The 27,267-nt window shown below is 40.8% G+C and overlaps 1 protein-coding gene across 1 annotated transcript in view; it reads right to left on the minus strand.

Moving 5' to 3' along the window:
- Positions 1–16,520, minus strand: part of LOC127570555 (serum paraoxonase/arylesterase 2-like) — a 46,616-nt gene extending 30,096 nt beyond the window's left edge. Inside the window, exons 1-5 of the mRNA XM_052016217.1 lie at positions 16,392–16,520; positions 15,521–15,591; positions 12,146–12,201; positions 9,865–10,033; positions 4,048–4,174 (exon numbers count right to left, since the gene is read on the minus strand). Coding sequence (XP_051872177.1) covers positions 4,048–4,174; positions 9,865–10,033; positions 12,146–12,201; positions 15,521–15,591; positions 16,392–16,456 — 488 coding nt within the window. The 5' untranslated portion in view covers positions 16,457–16,520. The remainder of the gene's footprint in view (positions 1–4,047; positions 4,175–9,864; positions 10,034–12,145; positions 12,202–15,520; positions 15,592–16,391) is intronic.
- Positions 16,521–27,267: the final 10,747 nt, after the last annotated feature.

The following is a 27,267-nucleotide window of genomic DNA, read 5'->3' on the forward strand; positions in this document are numbered from 1 at the left end:
TGGGAAGATACTGGAATTCAGTATTAAGCAGGTAACAGCAGGGCATTTAGCATAAACTATAGCATAAACATGGTTTTACGAAAGGGAAATCATGAATGATAAATATGCTGGAGGTCTTTGAGGATGTAACAAATAGGATGGATAAAGGTGAACAAGTAGTTGTAATGTTTGTGGATTTCCAGTAGGTGCCACATACGAGCTGATTGCACAGGGTACATGCACATGGAATTGGGAATAATATATTGGCATGGGCAGGGGATTGACTAACCAACAGAAAACAAAGCAGGGATAAATGGCTCATTTTTGGTCTGGCAATCAATTACCACATTAAAACTCCAAAAATCTGCCAACCCATTATTCTGAAATTCTGGTCTTTCACCATCTGGCTCACCAGGTGATGTTTCCCACCCTCCCTTTCAACACACTAGGGCTCCATTTCCCACTGGAGCCCCTTTACCCGACCTCCCTTTATACTCACTGGAGTCCCATTGCCCGCACTCCCTTTGTACTCACCTTTTGTCAGAAACGGGAAAGAGAGGGACAAGTTGCTTTTTAGTAGGAGAGAAGGTGGTGGAGGGACATGTGTAACAGAAGGAATGTCTGTGATAGGATGAGTCGAAATGGCTTAATGGTGGCAGTTACCAGCATATTAAGCTTCTTGGTCTCTGTAATGTATTGTTAATGGTACAATGGTGGGACCTGCATGGCAGACTAGACTTACACAAGTAGGGTAAGAAAAAGTTGACTCAATGACTCTAAGAATAGGCTCATATATGAACATACAAATCAAAAGCAGGAGTAGGTCATGGGTCCCCAGGTTTGCTCAACTTTTAATAAGATCAAACCTGATTTATTTGTATCCTCAACTCCACAATCCCATCCACCCATGATAACCTTTCATCCCTTTCTTATCAAATAACCTACCTGACACAGGATCTTCAACTCAAAACATTAACTATTCCTCTTTCCACAGATGCTGCTTGACCTGTTGAGCATTTCCAGCATTTTCTGTTTTATTTTAGGTTTACAGCATCTGCAGTTTTTTTTTTATTTTCAACAATCTATCCACCTCTGCCTTAAAAATATTCAAAGATTCTCCTTCCTACACCCTCCCCACCCCTTTCATGGAAAAGAGTTACAAAGATTCATAACCCTTACAGAAAAAAATCCCTCATCTCTCTTAAATGGATGACTCCTTATTTTTAAATAAAGACCTAGCTCTAGATTCTCCCACAAGAGGAAACATCTTCTCCTCATTCACCCTGTCAAATCTACTCAGGATCTTTCAATTAAGTCCCCTGTCACTCTTCCAAACTCCAGCAAATGTAAGTCTAGCTTCATTACACAACCAGATAAGTATTTTCTAAACTGCTTCCAATGGATTAAAATCCTTCCTTAAAAGAAAATCCATATTCTAGATGAGGTTTCAATAATGTTTTATATAACTGAAGCATAACCTCTCTACATCTATGTTCAATTCCCCTAACAATGAACAATAACATTGTTAACTTTCCTTAGCATTTCCTGTACCTACATACTATTCTTCTTCAAATCATGCATCAGGACACCCAGATCCTTGTGCAATTCAGAATGTTTTTCAACATTTAGTTTTACTACCAAAATGGGCAATTTTAATATATTCCAATATCATAATCCAACCGCCACATCTTTGCCATTCAGCCTACCTACATCTATTTGTAGCCTCCTTATGTATTTTTGACAACTTACTTCTCTACCCATCCTTGTATCATCACCAAATTTGGCAACAATATAACAAGCCCTTCAACCAAGTAAAAAATACAATCCCCAGTAATGATCCCTAAAGCACAATCACTGACATCTTACCAACCTGAAAGTCTTGCCTTTGGCCAAACAATCTTGTACAATGTCAATATCTTAGCTCCTTTACCATTTTTTCTGCAATAATCTTTGCCATGGCATGTTTTCAATTACCTTCTGCCAGGCAGTCTTACTCATGGTTCTTGGGAAGAAGCAGTCTGTATGGGATTGGGATTTGTGGTCATGGAGCAGATGATGGCAGTGTTGGTCTGGGAGATGATAATTTAGTATTTAGTGATTGGGTCATGGTTTGGGAAAAGATAGGAAATGATGTGAGAAAGTTTGTGTTCAATATCTAAAAGGCACAGGTTATTTCACTGAGCAATAATGCTACTGTTAGTGTGCAGATTCAGGGGACTAAGAGAATAGCGATGGAGGGATTTTTTCTATTTCTGGGAATAAACCATGGAAGCATGCTCACTATTCACCCACTGACAATACCCATCGCCCACAGCTAACATAACCACATTTTCTCCCTCTCCATTTCCTGCTGGTTTCAGTGTTTCAATTCAATCTAATCTAACAATGATATTGAAGACAATGCACATGGGTGGGTGGTTCTCAACTTCCAAAAGACAAGTTGCATATGAAAGACCATTAATTAAAATCAAAGCTAGGGTGAGATGATTCAGGTAATCACTGAGAATGGAAAAGAAACCAAATCACTAATTTGGAATTAATGAAGGTTTGTGGATGAATTGTTTGAAGTGCCTCAGAAGTCAAATACTTAGGTCATAACCATATCTATTTCTACCAAATGATTCAGATTCAGATATTATACAAAGTAGTCAAATCTGCAGATCAATATAAAACTGAAGGAGGCAATGGTAGCTCAAGCACTATAGATGAGCTGGAGGAGATATGCAAGTAGATGGAACAATGTGTCTATAGATTCAAGACAAGACAGTGGTTCTTAATCCACTTGCCATTGTGGGCCACATTTACAATTCTCAGTACATGACTTGGATCATGCCCATGCAAAAATTGTTTTGTATCTGTAATCTGACCATAATACAATACAAAATCATATTCTGTAATACCACATTTCTACACTGTCAAATGACCTCCAAACCCATGTTAAATGTAAACATTTCTTAATTGTTAAAATTAATCTTGATAGCAACAATATGTTCACAAGAGAAACTGCAGATGCTGGAAATCTGGAGCAACACACAAAATGCTGGAGGAACTCAGTGGGTCAGGCAGCATCTGTGGAGGGAAATGGACACTCAACATTTCAGGTCGAGACCCTTCATCAGGACTGGAAAGAGGGGAGATAGCCAGTATAAAAAGGTGGGGGGGGGGGGGGGGAAGGTGGAACAAGAGCTGGTGGGTGATAGGTGGATCCAGATTGGGGGGGGGGGGGGGGGGGGGGGGGGTGATAGGCAGGTGAGAGGGAGGGGGAGAGTGGGAATGATGCAAGAAGCTGCAAGGTGATAGGAGAAAGTGACAAAGGGCTGAAGAAGATGGAATCTGATAAGAGAGGACAGTGGACCATGGAATAAAGGGAAGGAGGTGCAGAGGAGAACCGGAAAGAGAACTGTGTGAGTAATGGGCAGATGAAGAGGGCGGGGGAGGGGATAGAGATGTGGTGATGGGGCCAGTGGAATAAGGGAAAAAAGGGGCCAGAGGGGAGTGGTTACTGAAAGTTAGAAAAATCGATGTTCATGCCGTCAAGTTGGAGACTACCAAGGCGGAATATGAGGTGATGTTCCTCTAATCTGCATCTAGCCTCAACTTGGCAGTAGAAGAGGCTGTGGACAGACATGTCGGTGTGGGAATGGGAAGTGGATTTAAAATGGCTGCCACCAGGTGATCCTGGCTAGCATGGCAGACGTACGAAGGTGGTCAACGAAGTGATTCCCCCAATCTGCGTCGGGTCTCACTGACGTAGAGGAGGCCGCACCAGGAGCACTGGATGCAATAAATGACAATGATAGATTCACAACAATGTGTTGTCTGGACCACATGCAGTCCACAGGGTGAGAAAGAATGAGATAAAAATCTATGTCTGCTGTGGACTCCCCAAAACTCTTAAATGAGCTATGCAACACTTATAAAAACAATTGTGTGCATGGCTATGTATATTAAACATACTTCAGTCAAAATAAATTTTTGATTCATCATAAGATGAAAGATAAAATATTTCTTATCACATCAGCTTGCCCATCAATCCAAAGCAGATTGGTTTATGTTCACATGATGTACCTGTTTAAAAGTTCGTGTCGGATGGTCTTTAAATGGGTCAGACTACGTTGTTCTTCTTCAAACTTAAAAAGTTCCACAGTGCTGGTATGTTGTGGATGATTCACAACAAAAACAAGAACAGTACCATCTAGAATTATAAGAAACAACATTAGCAACTGCAGGAAACTTACCCTTATCAGAGGCGAATAAAACTAGAGGATATACAGTAGGTTGAGGGTAAGGAGTAAGTGTCCTATTCAATGTAACAATACTTCCCAACTCTTTTGCAATAAAGGCCAATATGCCCTTTGGTTTCCTAATTTCTGCACCTGCCTAATAGCTTTTTTTTCGAATTCATGCACAAGAACGCCTCGATTCCTCTGTACTTCACTCATCTGCAATCTTTGTCCATTTAGATAATAGTCTGCCTTTACATTTCTCTCACATTTTCCCACATTGCACTCCATTTGCCAAGTTTTTGCCCACTCATTCACACTTTCTACATCCAGTTGCAGGGTCCAAAAAACCTCAATGCAACAGGTTTGGATACCTTACATTCTGCCCCTTCCTCCAAGTCACTAATATAAATAGTAAATAATTCAGAACCAAGATCTGATTCTTGGGACATTCCCACTAGATACATCCTTCCAGCCCGGAAAATTACCCATTTATTCTGGTTCTCCGTCTTCCATCCAATAACCAACCTTCAATCCATACTAAAATATTTCCCCTACTACCATAACTCAAAGGCAAGCCAGATTTAACAAAGAAGGTTTTTTTTAAAAGATCCAACTGAATGGACAAAAGGGATTGCAGACAAAATAGCTGTGGATTTTTAGAAGATGTCCAGGTTTAGGATGCAAGAGGTAGTATGGGATAGACAAAAAGCCACTGTAAATAATTGTGGAACAGAGTTAAATTCTAAATATATTTATGTAGTGAGAAAGCACATGGCTGTCATGTGACAGTAACAACACTGACCCCCGCTGGTCGGAGGACAGCATTGCTCCTCGGATCAGAAGTTATACCACTGTCAATCAAGGTGCGGCTTCACCCACCTTTCAGGTGTGAGAGTAGCTTTTGTCTCTGAACTTGCCTGACCATTGGCTGTGGCAGGAACCTTTGCCCTTGACCCCCAAACCATTGGCCCGTTTAAATCACTCAGTGAGGCTCCACCCAGCCTCCTAGCACCATAAAAAGGGTTGCAATCTCCTAGCCCTTCCTCTTTGACAACCTCAGGAGTAGTGAGACAACGCTGCAGAGATCACTGGTACAAGTGCATCACCACGTGGTTTGGGAGCGTTTCACTCAGATTCCAGCCAGTCCTAGTGTGGGTCAAGCGTTGAAGTATTATATCCTGAAGTTATACATGGTTATTGTGTGCTTGTGTGTATGTGTGTGTGAGTGTGTATCTGTTCCCATCCATTCTGTCCCCACGTTTGCCTTTGTAATTAAACTAGTTTTGATATCCAAAGCTCGTGTCCAGAGTCCTTCATCCTTAAGGCCGATAAGAACCATTTCACACAACAATTTACAATGTGGAAATCTTATCTAAACATGTTTAAATTTCACTTCAGAACTCACACCATCTCACCTTGCAAGTTTGTTTTTACTAACAGGCTTTAAACAAAATAAACTGAGTTTTTAGGGCTTTATGTCAAGAAAATTAATAACTGTCCTTTCTTTTATGAACTGCTCACCAGCATCTTTGTAGATGGAAGAAAAGCCAACTGTTACTCATTGGTGTATTTTTTCTTTATTCACTTTTGCAGCAAATTTAGTTTTTTTTGTTAAAAGCAAAGTACTGAACAATTTGAGAGATCCCACCTACCCTCTCACTAAATTTAAAAGGCCTTGTGACAGCACTTGAAGAAATAACTTACTTCTTCAATCTGCACTTCCAGAATGCTTCAGTAGCATGGTTTGCAAAATTGACCTCTGTGTCCTGTTCCTCTTTCCTTCCAGGTTTCATGAAATACTTAGGGTTCCTTATAGAAAGAACACTTGCACTTATAAAGCACTTTTCCCAATCACAACTTTTACTGGATTGAATGTGCAGAGATCCACCATTTCTTACAAATTATTTTCAAAGCACACCAGCAACAAACAGAAGAGTCACCCTCAAAGACAGAAATTACAACAAAAAAGCAGAAATGCAGCTGGTCCAATTGCCCTGGCTCTCAGTCCATGCAAGCTGCAGAGACTCACACACTCCCTATTCTACTTATCTCCACACAGAGAAGGATGAAGACAGAGAATGCAGATGATACACAAATTTCAACATTGATGAGGGAGTTTATTAATCTTGTTGCATGGTTGGATGCAGTTATGAGAATATCAGTGAAGAATTTACAGTGTATTTAAAACACCTTGCTTGTGAACTCAGAAAGATGAAATTTTATTTATTAATTTCTGCAGCCACTATGAGCCAGTGGTGGAGGGAATGAGCATTTAGGCTGGTTGATGGGATGCCAGTCAAGCAGATGGCTTTACCCTGGATAGTTTCAAGCTTCTTAAGGGTTGTTGGTGCTGCATCCATCCAGCCAAATAGAGTAATTCATCACACTCCTGACTTGTGCATTGTAGATGGTGGTTGGTGTAGATTTAAAAGTTCAGGAGATGAATCACTTCCTCAGCACACCCAAACTCCAACTTATGCTTGAGCCCATGGCACATATGTGACTGGTCCAGTTGAGTTTCTGGTCAATGACGGCACCAAGACATTGATGGTGGGGGACCTGGAGATGTTAATGCCATTGAATGTCAAGGGTAGGTATTTAGACCCTTTCTTGTTGGGGATGGTCATTACCTGGCACTTTCATTGCATGAATATTACCTGCCACATCATCTAATGCTCAGATGTAGTCTAGGTATTGCTCATGCTTCATTTGCTCAGGAGTTGTGAATGGGACTGAATACTGTGCAACCATTAGTGAACACTTGTAACCTTATGAAGGAAGATCATTCATGAAGCAGCTGAAGGTAGTTGGGCTGAGAACACCACTCCAAGAAACCCCTAAAGTGATATCCTGGAGCTAGGATGATTGACTTCCAGCAACCACAACCATCTTTTATTCTCCATTATTACAGCAACAAACACATTTAATTGTTCTTTATTCTCTGGTTATCTCATAGAAGACAGAAGTCAGAATAAATGTGTCTTTTTCAGGCTGGGAAGATGTATCTAGTGCTTCGAAGGTCAGTCTTTGCCCTCAATTATTTACTATCTATATTAATGACTTGGAGGAGAGAGCATAGTGCAAGGTATCCAAGTTTGCCACTGGCACAAAAATAGCTGGGAGGGCATGCTGTGATGAGGATATTTAGACCCTGCAGCAGGATGTAGATAGGGTGAGTGAGTGGGTAAAAAGCTGGCAAACAGAGTTTAATGGGGAGAAGGGCAAGGTTATGCACTTTAGTAAGAGGAATCTAAAGGGAGACTACTACCTGAATTGAGAGAGACTGCAAATGAGTGGAATACAGAGGGATTTTATCAGATGTGCATGAAATACAAAAATTTAGCGAGCAGAAGCAGCAATAACTAGGAGGGCAAGTGGCATATTGGTCTTTATTACAAGGGAGCTGGAGTTTAGAAATATTGTTATAATTTTACAGGATGTTGCTCAAGCTGCAGCTGGAGAACTGTATGTAGTTTCAGTCACCTTATTTAAGACAGGCATTGAGGCAGTCGAGAAGAGCTTCATTAGGCTTATTCCCGGGATGAAGGAATTACCCTATCAAAAACAGCTGAAGGATTTGGATCTGTATTCTTTGAATTTAGAAGAACATGGGGTAATCTTATTGAAATATACAAGATCCTAAGGGTACATGATAGGGTAGATATTAAGATTTTCCACTATAAAGATAAGGGGCAGTCATTTAAAACAGCGTAGGAATTTCTTCTCACTGAGGGTGATTGATCTCTGGAATTTTCTACCCTGGAGGGTTATGGAGGCTAAATCTTTTGGTTCTGAAAACAGAAAGACAGATTTAAATCTGAATGGCGATAGATCAGGGAAAGAGAAGGTGCAATAAGATCTGGATGCCCTGGCACACCGATCATTGAAAGCGAGCGTTCAGGTACAACAGGCAGTTGGGAAGCCAAAAGGGAAGTTGGCCTTATTGCAAGAGGATCTGAGTACAGGTTTCTGGATGTCTTACTGCTGCTGTGCAGGGTATTGTTGAGACTTACATGGCCAACTTTGCATTGGCCTATTTAATGAAATTAAAAGCCTCCTATATCCACTTGCAAATGGGAACCCTTTGCTGCCTTCGCTGTTGGAAGTGTTGCTCTGAGTGGGACAGAATAAGGCAGATTTCTCACTGCCCCAAAATTATCAGTCATCTACATCCAGCTCCAAGCTACTTATTCCAGGGTCTCTCCTAATGCAATGATCAACTGCAATGACAAGAACAAGTTTTGACCTCAACCTTGGGTGTGGACTATGTGAAGAAACCATGCCCTCCCTGTAGGTGTCCCCCAAGCGCTTCTGGTCCCTTCCACATGCTGAAGATGTTCTGAGTGATAAGTTAGTTAGCCACTATAAACTGCCCCTGCATAGATGGGTTGCAGGTCAATCAGAAGGATAAGTTGATGAGAATGCAAGGAAACATTAGATTTGTGTAGGATTGGTTTGGATGGGTGCATGAAGGTCAGCACAGATCTTATGGACTGAAGGTGCTATATGACTCTATAAGAACATTGACATTGGTGAGGCCCCACCCTCCTCAACTGTCAAACCAGCATTTTAAATGTTTGCATTTAAATGTGGGATGCTGCAACACCATGACTAAGCTACTCAACCCACAGCCAGAGATCTATACCATTCGTCCAAAGGTACAGTATGTTTGAATCCCACTAGCCAGCTGGGGAATTTAAATTCAACTAATTACATGAATCTGGGTTGTTTTTTTTTAAAAAGAAACCAGTTTCTGAAGGTAAGCATGTTAACTACAGGATTAACCTGGTTCACTCTCATCTTTCAGGTAAGGAAGGGTGCTGTGCTGACTCAGTCTCACCTATATGCAACTTCAAACCCACCAATGTGGTCACCTCCTAACTGCCTCTTCCGTTCAGGGAAATTAGGGACAGGCAATAAATTCCAGTGTTGTCACCCGTGTAGAAATATATCAAAACGAAAACTAAAACTCACTTGAGCTGGTAAAATTTTAAAATGTTAAACAGAATTAAAACAATTTTTAAGGTGAAAAATTACTTAAAAGCAAGTACTTAAACTAAATAAAAACCTCTCCTTACCTTTCTCCCAGTAGCCCATTCCTCCCATTGATTTCAATGGCTGGACTTGCTGCAGATTCAGCAGGCTGCTCTTCCAACCCAAGCCAGGAAATCTGCAGAAGTTCCACAATAACACAGCGTGGAGTCCCACCTGACAATGCAGAGGTTCTGCAGTGGGTGCTCTGCTGACTGGCGAGCTGTGCTATACCCTCTGCTCTGGAATTATTCCATTATGGTCTGATCTGTCGGGCAGATCTGTCATGCATCTCAGTAGAAAATTTATCCCACTGGTGGCCATAGTCGGCATGGCAAAAAATACATTGAGATTAACAGAGCTTTAGGCCTATTCAGGAGGGAGTTTAGCATGGGATGGCAGCACTATTTCCTAATTACTTAATGTTTGATCAACTAGTATCCATTACTTATAATAATGTTCCAACATCAAACAACATGGAACAAAACAAGTGTCAAAATAAATACTACATTTAATTGGAAAACCATCCAAGGACTTTCTGTTCTCAGTTTATTGATCCATGATACTTCTCATACTGGAGTTCCCCCTCGACTCTCCACAAGTGAACAATAATCAATGACACTTATACCTTTTTCTATGTAGGTGCTCAACCCATGTGGATTAAAGGATTCTACTTCAAACCCACGACTGATTCTCAATTCAACAGCCCTCAGGGTTGGGTTATTTAGATCCACCAGGAAAATCTGCCCAGGATGATCAGGGGGGGCAAGGTTAGGCAGCAATGGATATTTCAGGCCCTTAAAAACATAAACAAGAAATAAACAACAGGTTTTATCTTGTCATAATAGAAATGAAGCATATTCAATGTGAAACAATAGAATTTAAACTCCAAGCATACAAAAACCTGCACATTCCTAAAATTTGTTTAAGTACAATTAATCGTCACATATTACTGCGGAGCAGTTGAGGCATTTTGTATTAGTTCACAGCCTGTTTTAGATAGATACAAGTGTAACTACTCACTTTAAACTATGTACAGGAATCAAGCAGTAGCTGCAGTGTGATTAGACCACTGTTCACCCATGCAGCAATCAATAAGGTTTATATCAGAGCAAAATATGGTGCAAATGTTCATTCAAACTATGGCACTAGTTAATCTGTCTCCCACTATGAATTACAAAAAAAAAAATCATAAACTATCTATTTCACAGAAAACTAATGACATTTTGAATTTTATTTAAAACATTTGGTACATTTTACGTTTGGGAAAAGAAACACCTAACACTATTTGTTGAGAAGGCAAAGCACGAAAATTTTTAATTTGAAATTTGAGTGGTTCAATACAAGGCATTTTGATAAAACATGCAGGGAGACATGAACAAATAGTTTGAGATTGTAAATTTGTCATAATCAATATTATTTTGGAGCAATGAATAGATTTCACTTTCAATGGAGCATTATTAGATCATTGTATGTCTCAAGAATAAAAGTTTTTAATGCCAAGATGGCAAAATACCAAAAAAGATCACATTTCTATCTGCTTTTTTTTTCATAAGCATGTTTAAACAATGGACTTGTACTGCTTTTCTCTTTATGGCTGAAGGGTGAATCAGTTTTCCTACAAAAGCTTTAGGAACCATTTATATTGTGTCACATCTTGTTGAATAATAATAGTGCTCTTGTAAAATGCCATCATCTATCCAGTTTAAAGATCAGGAAGTTTGGGACTTATCACTCTCATATTTACATGGCAGAATTATGAATTTACTGATAGATTAAGAACGTCAAATCTGCCCAAATGCTCCACTGGTGGAGCTCACCTGGACTCCAGTGCTGGAAGATGGACCTGTAAGATTCCCTGGAATTTACAATGAGGAATCTCCTAGTACATCTTATGCTAGATCAGGCTTAGCACAGGATCAGCATACCCATTGGTTTCAACTGGCTGCCTAGACACAATACTGTGTGAATCAGTAGGACCAAAAGACCTCTACAGGATAGGGAAAAAGAAACAGAATGAAATGAATTTGCTTAAAGCAAATTACTCAACAGAATTAAAACCAACTGCTGCTGCAGTTTTTATTTTATCTCCCTTCTAAGTCGTGATAACTTTCCATTATTATTTATTCAAATAATCATAATAATAAAGAACAAAACAAAAAACAAAGACATTCCTGAAAATTTATATCGGTTCATAAGGTTTATAATATTTTCTTAAATTTATTAAAACTTAAAGGACCTTAAAGTATAAAGCCAAAGCAGAGAATGTTTAATCCACAATCATTCATTGTTTGTTGTTGGCTCTGAGGGAGGTGCACTGGTCATCTGTCAACTTGTGTGGACAGGGTTTGATCCCAGATGCTCTGCATAACCTCTCACATTCAACATAAAATTTGACAACACAGATGAAGGTGCCTCTATAAGATTTCCATTTTTGAACTTCTGAGTTTTGATATTTTTCTGTTAAAAATATATAACTGTTTCTATTAATTATTTAGATTTATTAATTTTTATTAATTATTTAGATTCCCCAACTATTGATTTGACTCCCCATTGATTGATCTGAAATCATGTGCTTTCAACTGAACTTTATATCAAAGAACAAATACTAAAGTGAAAGTATTGAGAAACAATATTGGATTCACATTAACAGAGTGGCAGACTCAGGTCAGTGGTAATGCTCACATCCCTTGAATCCAAATTCTCTTTTAAATGAGGCCAGCTAAGGCAAAAGAAACCTATTTAATTTCCAAACCACACGTGCACTGGCTTATGAAAAGTGAACATGCTACCATTAAGACAAATATTCTTGAAGAGAAAATGAACTGCATGTGTTTTCAAATCACTTCCAATTACAGTTTTTTTCTGAAACTAATCGATTATTACTTAGATATTAAGTGCTGACTCACAGAGCTGATAAGAGCCAACCCTCCGGGAAGAATGTTAATATCTTCAGACCCATACTCTGGAACAAGAAAACATTTCAGTTCACTTTCTATCTGGCAACAGAAGAGAACTGACAACACCATGACACACTGGTCTGCAGAATATGCACAGTGCAGATGTAACAAAGGCACAATTACATACAATTCAACAAAAAGGTTTGGAAAGGATAGGAAAGGTTTAGAGGGATCTGGGCCAAACGCAGGCAAATGGGACTAGCTTTGACAGCTTAGATTCTAGCTTAGAATCCTGGTCAGCATGGACCAGTTTACTCTTTAAAAAAAATGGTCTTAATATTAAGATTAATTTTCTTCAGCAAATATCTCTAACCTGACATATTCCAACTATCACTTTTTTGATGAGGTAATAGAAAGAATCAATGTATTTGATATGATGCTTATGGACCTTCAAGAATGCTTGCGAGAAAGTGCCACACACCAGGCTTGTCATCAAGCTCAGAGCCCATGGAATAAAAGGGTTAGAAGCAGCACAAACAGAAAATTGGTTAAGTGATGGGAAGCAGAGAGAGTAGAAGTGAAAAGCTGTTTTTCACACTGGAAGGAAGTGTACATTGGAGTATCCCAGAAGTCAGTACTAAGACAAGTGCTTTTCATATATTGATGATTTTGAAAGAAAAAAAACTTAATATTTCATGTTAAAGACTCTTCACCAGAGTACTTCTAGCATTTTATGTTTTTATTTCAGAGTTGCAGCAACTATGGTGATTGAGTTCAATGATTGGGACCCGAGTGTACATGGCACAATTTCAACACTTAGAGATGAATCAAGACTCGGAAGCATCATGAACCAAGATTAACTGGCTTGATATGATGGATAAATGCAAATTTAGCAACAGTGAGCAAATTTTAGTTTGGAAAAAACTGCCCCCCAGCCAGCATCCACACAGATGCAGGAAGAGATCTGGGATAAATGTAAACATGTGCAGATCTTTAAAGGAGGATGAACGGATCAAAAAGACCGCCATCTGTTTATTTTTAGTGCATTTGAATCCAAGGTTTTAAAAATATAAGTTTAGGGAAAGGAAAAGTCTAAGACTCTGACATGAAACAGAGCAGGATTGTGAGTTATGAGGAGGATGCAAGGAAGCTTTAAGGTGATTTACACAAGTTGAGCAGGTGGGCAAATAAATAGCTAATGCAATACAACATGGACAAATGTGAAGTTATCCATTTTGAAATGAAAAACAGAAAGGCAAACTATTCTATAAATGGCAATTGATTGGGATATGTTGATGTACAAAGGAATCTGGGTGTCCTTATACACCAGTCACTGAAAGCAAACATTCCTATCTTAACTATTCTTTCACTTGTCTATTAACATCCACAACTTAAGCAGCTTACAGTTTACAGATTTTAACCATGTTTTCTTAGATTGAGCCTGACTATCACAGGCATCAGAGAACACTAATGCTATCGCAATCATGGAATGTCTCTGCTCTAGATTACATTAACATAAATACAGGGTAGTTTCAGGCAAGAGAACTAATAATACGCCTCCAAAAACAAGCAAGCATTCAGTCATTGGTCCAGGGTATAAAGGGAGTGAGTGGACTGTTGAAGGACTACATCTGATTGATCTGAAGCTGCCAGATTTGCTTTCAGTTTATGGACTTCACATATATTCATAACGTCTCTGGCCACCATCATGATGGCTCGGGGACCTTCAGCTTCTTTCTTGTACAGTGACCTCACCAATCTCCATCTACCACTACCCTCCTCTATCTGGTTGAATGTTCTCTCACCAAACATGTTTCTTTTGACTCAATTGACTCTATCATAACAACTAATGGAGACTGCACATCAAACCTGCCTTTTGTGAGGTACAAGGAATATTCTTTATTCCAGTCCACAGGGATGCCCACTATCATACCTTTTTCAGTACTTTGAGCACTATTCAATACTATTCTACTCTTTCTCCAAATTGGAAGATTTCATTAACTTTGCTTCTAATTTCCACTTTTTGTTCAACTCTGCTCGGTTCACTTCATTGCAACATACAAATATAGGAGTAGGTCGTTCAACCCTTCAAGCCTGCTGTTCCTCAATCTCAATTCTATATTCCTACATTCTCCCCACTCATTTATGCATTTTATGTGCAGAAATCAGTTTATTCCTTCTCAATTATATTCAGCAAATTAGATTCTACAGCCTTCTCCAGCAGGGTGTTTCACAGGTTCCCCACCATGTGGGTGAAGAAATTTCTTATCATCTCATCCTAAGTCCTAAATGTCTTACCCCGTACCCTGAGACTGTGACCTCCTAGCTCTGCACACCCCAGCAAGGGGAAACATCGTCCCTGCATGTAGCCCTGTCAGAATTTTGTACATTTTAATGAGGTGCCCTCTCACTCTCCTTAACTCTAGTGAATACAGGCCTAGTCAACCCAATTGCTCCACACACATCAGCCTCACCATCCCAGGAATCAGCTAACCTTTATTGTGCTCCCTCTATGGGAAGTATAGCTTTCTTTGGGTAAGGAGAATAAAACTACACACAGTACTCCTGGTGTGGTCTCACCACGGCCCTTTATTATCGTAGTAAAACATCTTTGCTCCTGCCTCAAACTTCTTGTAATGAAGGACAGCATAGCATTTGCCTTCTTAACTGCTTGATATACAGCATATTTGCTTTCAGTGACTGGTGCACAAGGACATCCCGATCTGTCATTTATTTGCCCTCTTGTTCAAATTGTCCAATTCACCTTGAAGTTTCCTTGCATTCTCCTCATAACTCAGAATTCTACTCTGTTTCATGTCAGAGTGTCAGACTCCTCCCTTCCCTAAAGTTCTGTTTTTGAAACCTTAGATTCCAATACCAATTTTAAAATCAAAACATAAGGTCTGTTCACCCACTTTCAAAAATCTGCACACATTTACATTTACCCCAGATCTCTGTTCATGCATCTGTGTGGATGCTGTCTGGGAGCAGTTTCTTCCTTCCAAACTGAAATTCACTAGTTCAAGTTCAAGTTTATTGTCACAGGCATGCATACCCAGGTTATAAATGCCATGAAAATTAACTATTTGCAGCAGCAGCAAAGTACATTACAAACATAAGAAACTTAAGTTAACATAAACTTAAATTAACATAAATTATACATTACACAACAAAATAAACATAACAACATTATTGCAAGTTGGGGGAGAGAAAAGAAATATAGTCCGAGGTATTGTGAGATGAATTTTGCTAAATGTGCATTTCCATGTAAAATCCATCACATCAAGCCCTTTAATCCAGGTATAATGCACCAATTACATGAACATATACTTTTCACAACCTCTCATTTTCCAGCCAAGTTTAGTGAACAAAGGAACTACTTACCAATCCCTTTGATTAGATGGCAATCACCAGGTTCAATGGGAACCACTTCTTTGAAAACACCCAATTTATTGCTGCAAAACAGAAATAACACAACCAGTTTAGAAACCTGCAAGACAATGAGTGGATCAAATGGACCAAGTTTCTGTGGGGAAAAACTTAGAAGAAAGTGATCACATTTACTTTGAGTCTGCCAACATTTCTAATACCTCAGTTTTTAATGCACCTACTGTTTTAATGTTCTCCTCCTTCATTATTGCTTTTGAAGCACTCTCTTTCCTGATAAAGACAAATGCAAAGTACTCACTTAGTACCCTAACATTGCCCTTGGCATCCACGTACAAGTTCCCATTTTTGTCTTTAATAGGCCCCACTGCTCCTTGTACTCCTCTCTCAATATTTCTATGCCCATTGCAGAGTTCCAGATTTCCATTTATGTTGCCAGCTAATCTTTACCCTCAAATACTCAATAATATTACTATGCCGGGTATCGTCACTGGCAAGGTACTTGACCAACTGATTGACAGACCATTCCGCTCCAACGGCCGGACAAAGTGCGGGCGGCGATGACACGGCGGCGGCGGGCGGCGGCGGCAGCAGCGGGGGCGGGGCGGGGCGGGGTGGGGGGGAAGAGAGCCGCAGATTTGCGGCACGGCGCCAAGCAATCGGGAGGGGCGATCTAATGCAGACCGCAAACCCGCTTCCGAAAAGTGTGTTTGGCCACAATAATATTTTAACTTTGCGTCCCGCTGAGAGACTCTGGTCGTCGCCTCTCCCTGGTGTCCAGACTGCGGGCTCCAGAGCGTCTGCATGAACCGAGTACCCGCTCTCGGTGACTGACACACGGCCTCAGGAAATGTCTTGCACCACTTACCACAAATCAAAGAACCGGTGGGTGAACAAGGCCAGGAAAATGACGAGTGGGAGTAACCACCCCATTGCCCGAGCAGTACGACTGCCCGAGAAGCAACACCTCCAGCACCCAATCACCGGTCGGCGAGGCGTGTCCCACCACTATCGCCCATGGAAAACCCCGACAACTGATATCCATTCGCTGAAAATAAACCTTACCTCGTCCTCATGTTCAATCCCTGGCAGCTGGGCACCGAGGAAAGAGAGCGATTCCGCTGGGTCAGGCTTCACTGCAACAAGCCCAGGTCCTGGCATTTCAAATAAGTAGTAATCAAGATGGTATTTTGGTTTTATTTGGTAGTTTGGGTTCAGAATTGTTTTGCCCATGAAAGACAGAGGGTAGTGGTGGAAGGGTGTTATTGTGGCTGGAGGTCCATGATCAGTGGTGTTCCGCAGGGACTGGTGCTGGCTCCTCTGTTGTTTGTGATGTATATAAATGACTTGAATGAAAGTGTACAAAACGCTGGAGGAACTCAGCGGGTCAGACAGCATCTATGGAGGGAAATGGACAGTCAAAGTTTTGGGTCAAGACACTTCATCCAGACTGGCAGAAATCACAGAGGGGGAGCAGTGAGAGGGTCACACAGAACCCCCTGTCAAAGGGAAGAGGAGAACTTCTTCAAAGTAGGCATGCCTTGAAGAGACTGCACCGTGGAGCAGCAAAATGGAAACAGGAGAGACTGCAGATGCTAGAATCAAGCACTTTCTGTTTTGCTCCAGATTCCAGCATTTGCAGTCTCTTGTGTCTGAATGAAAATTTTGCACTTTGGGAGGTCAAATGTAAGGGGAGGGTGTACGGTTAGTGTCAGGACCCTAAACAGCATTAATGTACAGAGGGACCTTGGGGTCCAAGTCCATGGCTCCCTGAAAGTGGCCACACTGGTAAAAAGGGTGGTTTTCACGGGCTTTTCTCTTACAGGATCAGCCCGGGAGACGTTGGAGCAGTGGGTTCCCTAACAGGTACGGACAAAGTATTCAAAACAAAGTGTTGATTGGTTGATTAGAGGGAGTGAGTACTGAGATAATTGGCAGGGACAAATATAAGGAGGGGTAACTGAAGAGGAGCAGCCAGTGTGTGAGTGGCTCAGGGTAGGAGTGGTAATTTGAGGCTTTGGCTCGCAGTGTGGTAAGGCTGGGTAAGTTCCTTTAATTAATTTAATTAACTTAGTGGGTAATGAAGGCAGCAGTTAGGGCAGTCGTGTGCTCCGTATGCAGTATGTGGGAAGTCAGGGACAACACACTTGTCCCTGATGACTACACCTGTAAAAGGTGCATCCAGCTGCAGCTCCTGACAAACTGAGTTAGGGAACTGGAGCTGGATGAACTTCGGATTATTCGTGAGGCAGAGGCAGAAACAGACAGGAGTTTCAGGGAGATAGTCACCCCTAAAAGTCATGAAGCAGGTAGCTGGGTGACTGGCAGGAAAGGGAAGGGGTATAGACAGAAAGAGCAGAACACCCCTGTGGCCGTTCCCATCAACGATAATATACCGTTTTGGATACTGCCAGTGGGGATGACCTACCAGGGACAAGTTGTAGTGGTCGCGTCTCTGGCACCAAGACTGGACCCACAGCTCAGAAAGGAAGGAAGGAAAAGAGGAGAGCAGTAGTGATAGGGGATTCGATAGTTAGGGGGACAGATTGGAGGTTCTGCGGGAGAGATCGAGAATCCTGGATGGTCTGTTGCCTCCCTGGTGCCAGGGTCTGCGATATCTCAGATCGAGTTCTTGATATTCTCAGGAGGGAGGGTGAGCAGCCAGATGTCGTGGTCTATGTAGGGACCAATGACGTGGATAGGAAGGAGGAGGAGGTCCTGCAAAGAGAGTTTAGAGAATTAGGTGCAAAGTTGAAGGACAGGACCTCCAAGGTTGCAATCTCAGGATTGCTACCTGTGCCATGTGCTAGTGAGGCTAGAAATAGGAAGATAATGCAGCTAAATACGTGGCTAAGGAAATGGTGCGGGAGGGAGGGCTTCATGTTTCTGGACAATTGGGCTTTGTTCCAGGGAAGGTGGGACCTGTTCCAACGGGATGGTTTGCACCTGAACTGGAGGGAGACTAACATATTTGTGGGTAGGTTTGCTAGTGCTGCTCCGGGGGGGGGTTAAACTAGATTTGCAGGGGGAGGGGAACCAGAGTGTTAGAGCAGATAGTGAGGTGGAGGAGGAAAAAGGTCATGCGAGGACTGCATGTATAGACAAAAGTCAAAGGTTTGTACGTGATAGAAATCCTCTCAGGTGCATCTATTTCAATGCGAGGAGTATTGTAGGTAAGGCAGATGAGCTTAGGGCATGGATTGTCACGTGGGATTATGACATTATTGCTATTAGTGAGACTTGGTTGCAGGAGGGGCAGGACTGGCAGCTTAATTTTCCGGGGTTCCGTTGTTTCAGACGTGATAGAGAGGGAGGGATGAAAGGGGGAGGAGTGGCATTACTAGTCAGGGAAAGTATCACAGCTGTGCATTGACAGGACAGCCCGGAGGACTCATCTACAGAGACCATATGGGTGGAGCTGAGGAACAGGAAAGGTGTGACCACACTAATAGGGTTGTATTATGGACTGTCCAATAGTCAGAGAGAATTGGAGGAGCAAATCTGTAGAGAAATAGCAGACCGATGTAAGAAACAGAAAGTTGTAATAGTAGGGGATTTTAACTTTCCACATACTGACTGGGACTCCCACACTGTGAAAGGGCTGGGTGGCTTGGAGTTTGTCGAACGTGTTCAGGAAAGTTTTCTAAATCAATACATAGCGGTACCAACAAGAGAAAATGCAATACTTGATCTCCTATTAGGGAACCAGACAGGTCAGGTGACAGAAGTATGTGTAGGTGAACATTTTGGGTCCAGTGGCCATAATGTCATTAGTTTCAGTAAATTATAGATAAGGATACCTCTGGTCCTCGAGTTGAGGTTCTAAATTGGAGAAAGGCCAATTTCGTGGAAATGAGAAAGGATCTAGGAAGAGTGGATTGGGATAAGTTGTTTTCTGGCAAGGATGTGTTCAGTAAATGGAAGGCCTTCAAAGGTGAAATTTTGAGAGTGCAGAGTTTGCATGTTCCTGCCAGGATTAAAGGCAAAGCTAACAGACATAGGGAACCTTGGTTTTCAAGGGATATTGGCGATCTGGTTAAGAAAAAGAGAGAGGTGTATAGCAGGTATAGGCAACTAGGAACAAATGAGGTACTGAAGAGTATAGAAAATGTAAGAAAATACTAAAGAAGGAAATCAGGAGAGCAAAAAGAAGACATGAGGTTGCTTTGGAAGATAATGTGAAGGTAAACCCGAAGGGTTTCTACAAGTATATTAAGAGTAAAAGGATAGTAAGGGACAAAATTAGTCCCCTAGAAGATCAGAGTGGTTGTCTATGTGTGGAGCCTCAGGAGATGGAGGAGATCTTAAGTAGTTTTTTTGCATCAGTATTTACTCAGGAAACTGGCATAGTGTATATGGAAGGAAGGGAAACAAGCAGTAGTGTCATGGAACATATTGGGATTAAAGAGGAGGAGGTGCTTGCTGCCTTACAGCGAATAAAGGTAGATAGATCCCCCGGGCCTGACAAGATATTTCCTTGGACCTTAAGAGAGACTAGTGTAGAAATTGCAAGGGCCCTGGCAGATATATTTAAAATGTCTTTAGCCATGGGTGTGGTGCCGGAGGACTGGAGAGTAGCTCATGTTGTTACGTTGTTTAAAAAGGGCTCTAAAAGTAAGCCAGGTAATTACAGGCCGGTGAGCCTGACATCAATAGTAGGTAAATTATTGGAAGGTTTTCTGAGAGATTGGATATACAAGTATTTGGACAACCAAGGGCTGATTAAGGATAGTCAGCATGGCTTTGTGTGTGGTAGATCGTGTTTAACAAATCTTGCAGAGTTTTTCGAGGAGGTTACCAAGAAAGTAGATGAAGGAAAGGCTGTGGATATTGTCTATATGGACTTTAGTAAGGCCTTTGACAAGGCCCCACATGGGAGGTTAGTTCAGAAGGTTCAGACACTAGGTATCCATGGAGAGGTAAACTGGATTTGAAATTCTCTGTGTGGGAGAAGACAGAAAGTGGTAGTGGATGATCGTTTCTCAGACTGGAGGCCTGTGACTAGTGGTGTGCCTCAGGGATCTGTGCTGGGACCATTGTTGTTTGTTGTCTATATCAATGATCTAGATGATAATGTGGTAAATTGGATCAGCAAGTTTGCTGATGACACTAAGATTGGAGGCGTTGTGGACAGCAAGGAAGGCTTTCAAAGCTTGCAGGGGGATCTGGACCAACTAGAAAAGTGGGCCAGAAAATGGCAGATGGAATTTAATGCAGACAAGTGTGAGGTGTCACATTTTGGAAGGACAAATCAAGGTAGGACGTACACAGTAAATGGTAGGGCACTGAGGAGTGTGGAGGAACAAAGGGATCTAGGAGTTCAGATACATAATTCCCTGAAAGTGGTGTCACAGGTAGACAGGGTTGTAAAGAAGGCTTTTGGCATCCTGGAATTCATAAATCAAAGTACTGAGTATAGGAGTTGGGATGTTATAGTGAGGTTGTATAAGCCATTGGTGAGGCCAAATTTGGAGTATTGTGTGCAGTTCTGGTCACCTAACTATAGGAAGGATATCAGTGAGATTGAAAGAGTGCAGAGAAGATTTACTAGAATGTTGCCGGGTCTTCAGGATTTGAGTTACAGAGAAAGATTGAACAGGTTAGGACTTTATTCCTTGGAGCGCAGAAAATAGGGGAGATTTGATAGAGGTTTACAAAATTATGAGGGGTATAGACAGAGTAAATGCGGGTAGGCTCTTTCCATCTAGATTAGGAGAGATTAGTATGAGAGGACACGGCTTTAGGGTGAAAGGGGAAAGGTTTAGGGGGAACATTAGGGGGATCTTCTTCACTCAGGGTGGTGAGAGTGTGGAACGAGCTGCCATCTGACGCGGTAAATGCAGGCTCAATCTTAAATTTTAAGAATAAATTGGATAGATACGTGGATGGTAGAGGTCTGGAGGGTTATGGACTGGGTGCAGGTCAATGGGACTAGTGGAATAAGGTTTTGGCACAGACTAGAAGGGCCAAATGGCCTGTGTTCTGTGCTGTAGTGTTCTATGGTTCTATGGTAAGAAGGCATATGGCATGCTTGCCTTCATTGGTCAGGACATTGAATCAGGAAGTCACGTTGCAGCTCTATAGGCCACACTTGAAGTATGGTTACACAGAGAGTGGCAGGTATGTAGAACAGGCTGTCCTGGGTATCGGAAGAATCAGAAATGAAAGGAGTTTTTAAGAGGATTTTAGATGGGCACATGAATATAGAGGGATATAGATCATGTGCAGGCAGAAGAGATTTAGTTTAGTTTAACACTGTGTTCAGCGCAGACATATTGGGCTGAAGGGCCTGTCCCTGTGCTGTACTGTTCTATGTTCTAATAAGGGAGAGTAGATTAAGGTGCAGGTGAGCAGAAAGTTATACAGTAAATCTAAAGAGAAAATGTAGGCCACGTCAGTGTATTGATCTGGTTACAGATTAGCAGAATGTAAGAGGAGAGGACAGTGACAGTGGCAACAGGGTCACAGTGAATGAGGTTAAACTGAGGAAAATGGAGAAACACAAACACCAAAACAATGAAATTTGTGCTCTTGATTTTTCAATAGCTATTTTCAAAGGCTGTGCTGATACATTGAAGGTGATGATGAATTTTACCATTGATGATTACATTCATGCTACCTACGTTCTCATCCAGATCATTAGTAGATATGTCAAACAATGGGGGACCCAGCACTGATCCCCTGTGGCACACCAGTGGTCATAGGCCATAAATCTGAAAAACAAACTTCCATTACTATCCTCAGCCTCCTGACACCAAGACAATTTTGTATCCAATTGGCGAGCTCACCCTCTATCTCATGTGATCTACCCTTCTGGACCAGCCTACCATGTGGGACCTTGTCAAAGGTCTTGCTAAGGTCAAAGTCAGCAATGCCTACTGCCCTGCCCTTGTCAGTCCTCTTGGTCACCTCTTCAAAAAAACTAAATCAAATCTGTGAGACATGATTTCCCAAGCATGAAGTCTTGCTGACTATCCCTAATCTAGTCCTTGCCTTTCCAAGTGGAAATAAACCCTATCTCTCAGAATCTCTTCCAATAACTTTCCCACCACTGATGTAAGGCTCACTGGCCAGTGGTTCTCTGGCTTAGCCCTGCTGCCTGTCTTAAATAAAGGCACAACATGAGTTTATCCTCTGCTTTTCCAGTACCTCATCTATGGCTAACAAAGTCACAAATATCTCTGTCAGGGCCCTAGCAATATCCTCCCTGTGTTGCAGCTGATGTGAAATTGTCACCCCATATTAAAATAATTCACACATAGGTACCTTTCACTCCTTAGAATTAGAACAGAAAAAAAAACCATCCTTGACTGAAAGGAAGCAGAATTCAATGCAAGAAGATGGATCTCATAGGAACATTTTACCCACTACCCCACAATGCCTAGGTAGAGGACAGTTAGGTTATCTTTAATGCTGTGAAAAGGCACCAAGAATTGGTCACTACCTAATTTTTATGCATTAAAGCCTTAGTGTTTCACATAGCCTTAGAGTGAATGGCAGTTTTGTAAACAGTTGCAGGAAACCATGATTCACTGCATCTGGTTTCTTGGTGGTTTTAAGCTGATATGTATTCACAACCTTTTCACAAGTTAGTCACTACAGCGGGAACCTTTAAACTTTAAGGTATTCCCAGGGCATTTAGAGTGGAGAATTTGTGTGCATTTCATTATCAGAGACTCTAAGTCTGGGTCCTTCACACTGCTAAAAGTAGAATGCAAATCTATGCAAAAACAGGAAGCTGATTATTGCATTTTAAATTCTTGGTGGGTTTAAACTCGCAAACATCAACAACATGGTAGTTTAATACTTATCAGATCACTCACTACACTACACATCTGTGTTCTTTTTAAGGATGCAAAGAGTCTAAATGCTTTAAGCTTAATGTCAGTCCGTTAGCTTCTTGTTAACTTTACTGTAAAAAGTCTTCTCAGACCTCTCAGCACCAGCCATCGTTAAGACTTTTCAGCACTCCAGAACACTTTTCTGAGGCCAGTTAATTCAGTTTCTGAACCTCTCAAACTACTTGCATCCACTCTTTCCAGGTGCAGTGTTCAACAGTGCAGGCAATGTGATCTGAGTGCCATAACTGGACAAAGTCCAAGTTGCCACATAGAGTTCAATGGGGAGTTCAGTGCCATAGCTCATGGAAGAAAATGTTATTCTAATGACATAAAATGTCTCCACATGTTGGGAAGAGATTAACTAGAGTCAATATAAGATAATCACCTGGAAAACCAGGAGGTAATGTTTTACTCAAAGAGTGGCAAGAATGTGGAATTCATTACTATAGAGAGTGATTGAGACAATCAGCATAAGATACTTTTGAGCAGAGGCTAGAGGAGTGCATGAGGGAGGATGGAATAGGTAATTACACTAATGGGCATAAATGAAGTTAGATGTGAGGAGGTTCCAGAGGAGAGTAAACCCCAAAATGGACTGGTTGTGGTCTATTTTTGTGCCATTTGTCCAAAATAACACATATAATATGAGTGGAAGACTGGATCATTTGACTTACGTCATTGTGCCACTAATGCCAACTTCTACTCTGATACCAGCATATATAGGGAGTTCCTAGCCAATTTAAGTAGAGAATCCTTCCAAACAAACAGTTGTTGTTGGACAAATCATAGGTGGTGATGACTCAGGTACTGGAGCAAGATGGGGACACTTGGTTGAGTGGTGCTACAGCAAAAACCTCTCACTCAGCATCAGTAAAACTAAAGAGCTGATTGTTGACTTCAGGAAGGAGAAGAAGGGCAAACATTTGCCAGTCTACATTAGGGGGTTGGCAGTAGAGAGGGACAGCAGCTTTAAATTCCTGGGCATTAACATATTGAATGACCTGTCCTGGGCCCAGAACATAGATGCAATCACAAGGAAAGTGCACCAACGTCTTTACTTTCTTAGGAGGTTAAGGAGGTTCAGCTTGTCACCAATCACTCTAACAAACTTCTGCAGATGTACTGTTGAAAGTATCCTGTCTTATACAGCAATTCAAATACACAGGAATGTAAGAAGCTGCAGAGAGTAGTGGACTCTGCCCAATATATCACAGACACATCCCTCCCCACCATCGGTAGCACCTACAGGAGGCGCTGCTTCAAGAAGGCAACATCCATCATCAAAGATCCCCACCATCAAGGCCATGCCATCTTCTTGCAGCTACCGTCAGGCAGGAGGTACTGAAGCCTGAAGTCCCACATCACCAGGTTCAAGAACAGCTACTTCCCTTCAACCATTCAGTTCTTGAACCAACTGGCACAACCCTAAACACTACAGCTTAGCAACAGTATGACCACTTTGATCACTGCACTAAAATGGACTTTTTTTTGTTCTAATTGTGTTCTTTCTTGCTCTGATGTGTCCAAATATTAACATTCCCATCATTGGAACCACAATAATTTAGGGTATTTCTGCACTGTTGCAGAGTGTTGCCACAAACATTAACTTTTGTCATAAATCATCTGTATCCACACAATAATATTCTCCTGTCTTCTGTATAACAATCCAATTATAATTACTGCATCTCTTACACCATCCAGATTCTATGCAAACTTTGCCTCAGAATCCATTTTCATAGCAGTAAGTTGAAACTCAAGTGAACACCTGAAGATTCTTCACCGTGACTACTTCACTGGCTCATCACAGTATTGTTGCCCTTATCTGGTGCACCAATGTGGATCATGAAAGCTTGGAAGCAACCAGAAGCAACTTGCTTGTGGTTTGTACACAGGGAAACTCTGATATTTAGTAATTTGAAGAATTATGACTTTGTATGATAGAACAATAATATTAGCAAGAGCAAATTTGGCAGACTATTTAAACGTCCCTGAATTTTTCACATTAGTAAAAACCTTCCAATGTCACTGAAAGAAATGAGAGCTGGTGACCAAATGACAAAAAAAAACTTTAAGTATTCTCTACCATAAATGTAATTTTTATAGCAAAAAACAAATTCTGAAGGAACTCACTGGGTCGATCAGCATCTGAGGAGTCCTGATGCAGGGTCTCGACCTGAAACTTCATCAATTCCTTTTCCTCCACAGATGCTGCTTGACCTGCTGAGTTCCTCCAGCAATTTGTTTTTTGATTCAGATTCCAGCATCTGCAGTCTCTTGTGTCTCTGCAATTTTTGTAGCAAATTCTGTTACCTGTATATGTACAGTTAAATGTAAAAACCCAGTTGATGTCATTGATGCTCTGTTCTCCAAAGGAAGTGTTGCCATATTCTTCACAGTCTATATATTTTTTCATCTCTTTCAATCTTGCACTAGCGTTGTTATTTTGTCTATTTTGCACATGTGTAAGTTATATATAATTTATGTTAATATAAATGTATGTTAACTTATGTTTGTCCTCATCTTGTAATGTACTGTGCTGCTTCTGCAAAATGCTAATTTCCATGACATTTATTCCATGTATGAATGCCTATGACAACAATAAACTTAAACTTAAAACTTGAACTTAGATGCAATCAACACAGAATTAATGATTTGAATGTTTTATATCAGTGAAATGATGCACATTTTACCTTCTGATGCATTTTCTCGCTGTAAAGAACTACTTAAAAATTCCAACCCTTGTTGAATGTGATGAACCTGAGTTCACATGCTGAACAACCACCCTGGTCTTGGAAGGCTTCTTTTAACACTTGGATTATCATTTCCTCAGAATAACATTTGTTAATTTTGTGTTCTAAAAATAATGAAAAAATAATTTTATTTGTTAAAAGTTTGCTTATAATATCTTAGTTATTTAATCATACTTCTATGTACCAATCTTTATTTCCTGTAAAAATATTTAATAAGGCTTTTACTGTCTGGTTTACGATCTGTGAAAATCCATCAGTCTGATTGGTTGCTTGGCCAGCTCGATAATATCAACCCCAGGTTTCTTTTAGATGGCATCTGACTACAAATCACATAAGTCAAGGGGAAACACATAACATAAAATCCACTTAATATTTTTCAACAACTTTTGTGTCAAGCCAGTGGCATATGGCAACGCTTCTCTGTTGATCAGCATATCGGAACCAGTATTTCTGAAAATAACTACCAAGGATAATATTTGACGGTTTTGTTTCTATAAACAATTATTTATCACTTACTCTCCATCTTCAATAAATGCCCTTTAATCAAATCGGTCTCTTCTAGGAGCTGAACTTGCAATAACCTGCTATAATCAGTCTTATCAACATTCTGAACAGAATCAGATCTTAACTTTGTTTTGGAATAATTTCAAAAAACCATCCTGCAGAGAGCATTAAAACTGTATGGAAGCTGTCTAACAGACTGTACTTCTGTAATGATTAGTCTAATAGTTAAAAAATCATTCAACTTTATATCAATTTGTTTAAGAAATGTTTTTACTTATACATAATCTCGGGCAATTGATCCATTTTCACCAGAAACAGCCTGTATTTTCCTTCACTGTTTGCATACATTTAGCATAGTTTGTTCCTGCTTACACAGTCATTTTCCAAATTTCCAAGATTAATTCAGGATAACAGAGAACTTGGAACATTGCCAATCCCCATCGACAGAAGAGGGAAAACATAACTAAGGCTGATGACAGAAACAGTCAAAAAATTTTCTTGCACATGTGGGAAAGAGATTTAATTTTGCTTGAAAAAAATAGAAGTCCAAGAATATATTAAGATAAGGCCAAAACAGAGGTATAAAGGACAATAGAGATGCCTTTAACAGAAAAATAATCCAATCCAAGTAACTTAAAAAAGGCAAGCA

Source organism: Pristis pectinata, chromosome 5, assembly GCF_009764475.1.
Source record: "Pristis pectinata isolate sPriPec2 chromosome 5, sPriPec2.1.pri, whole genome shotgun sequence".
Taxonomy (NCBI): domain Eukaryota; kingdom Metazoa; phylum Chordata; class Chondrichthyes; order Rhinopristiformes; family Pristidae; genus Pristis; species Pristis pectinata.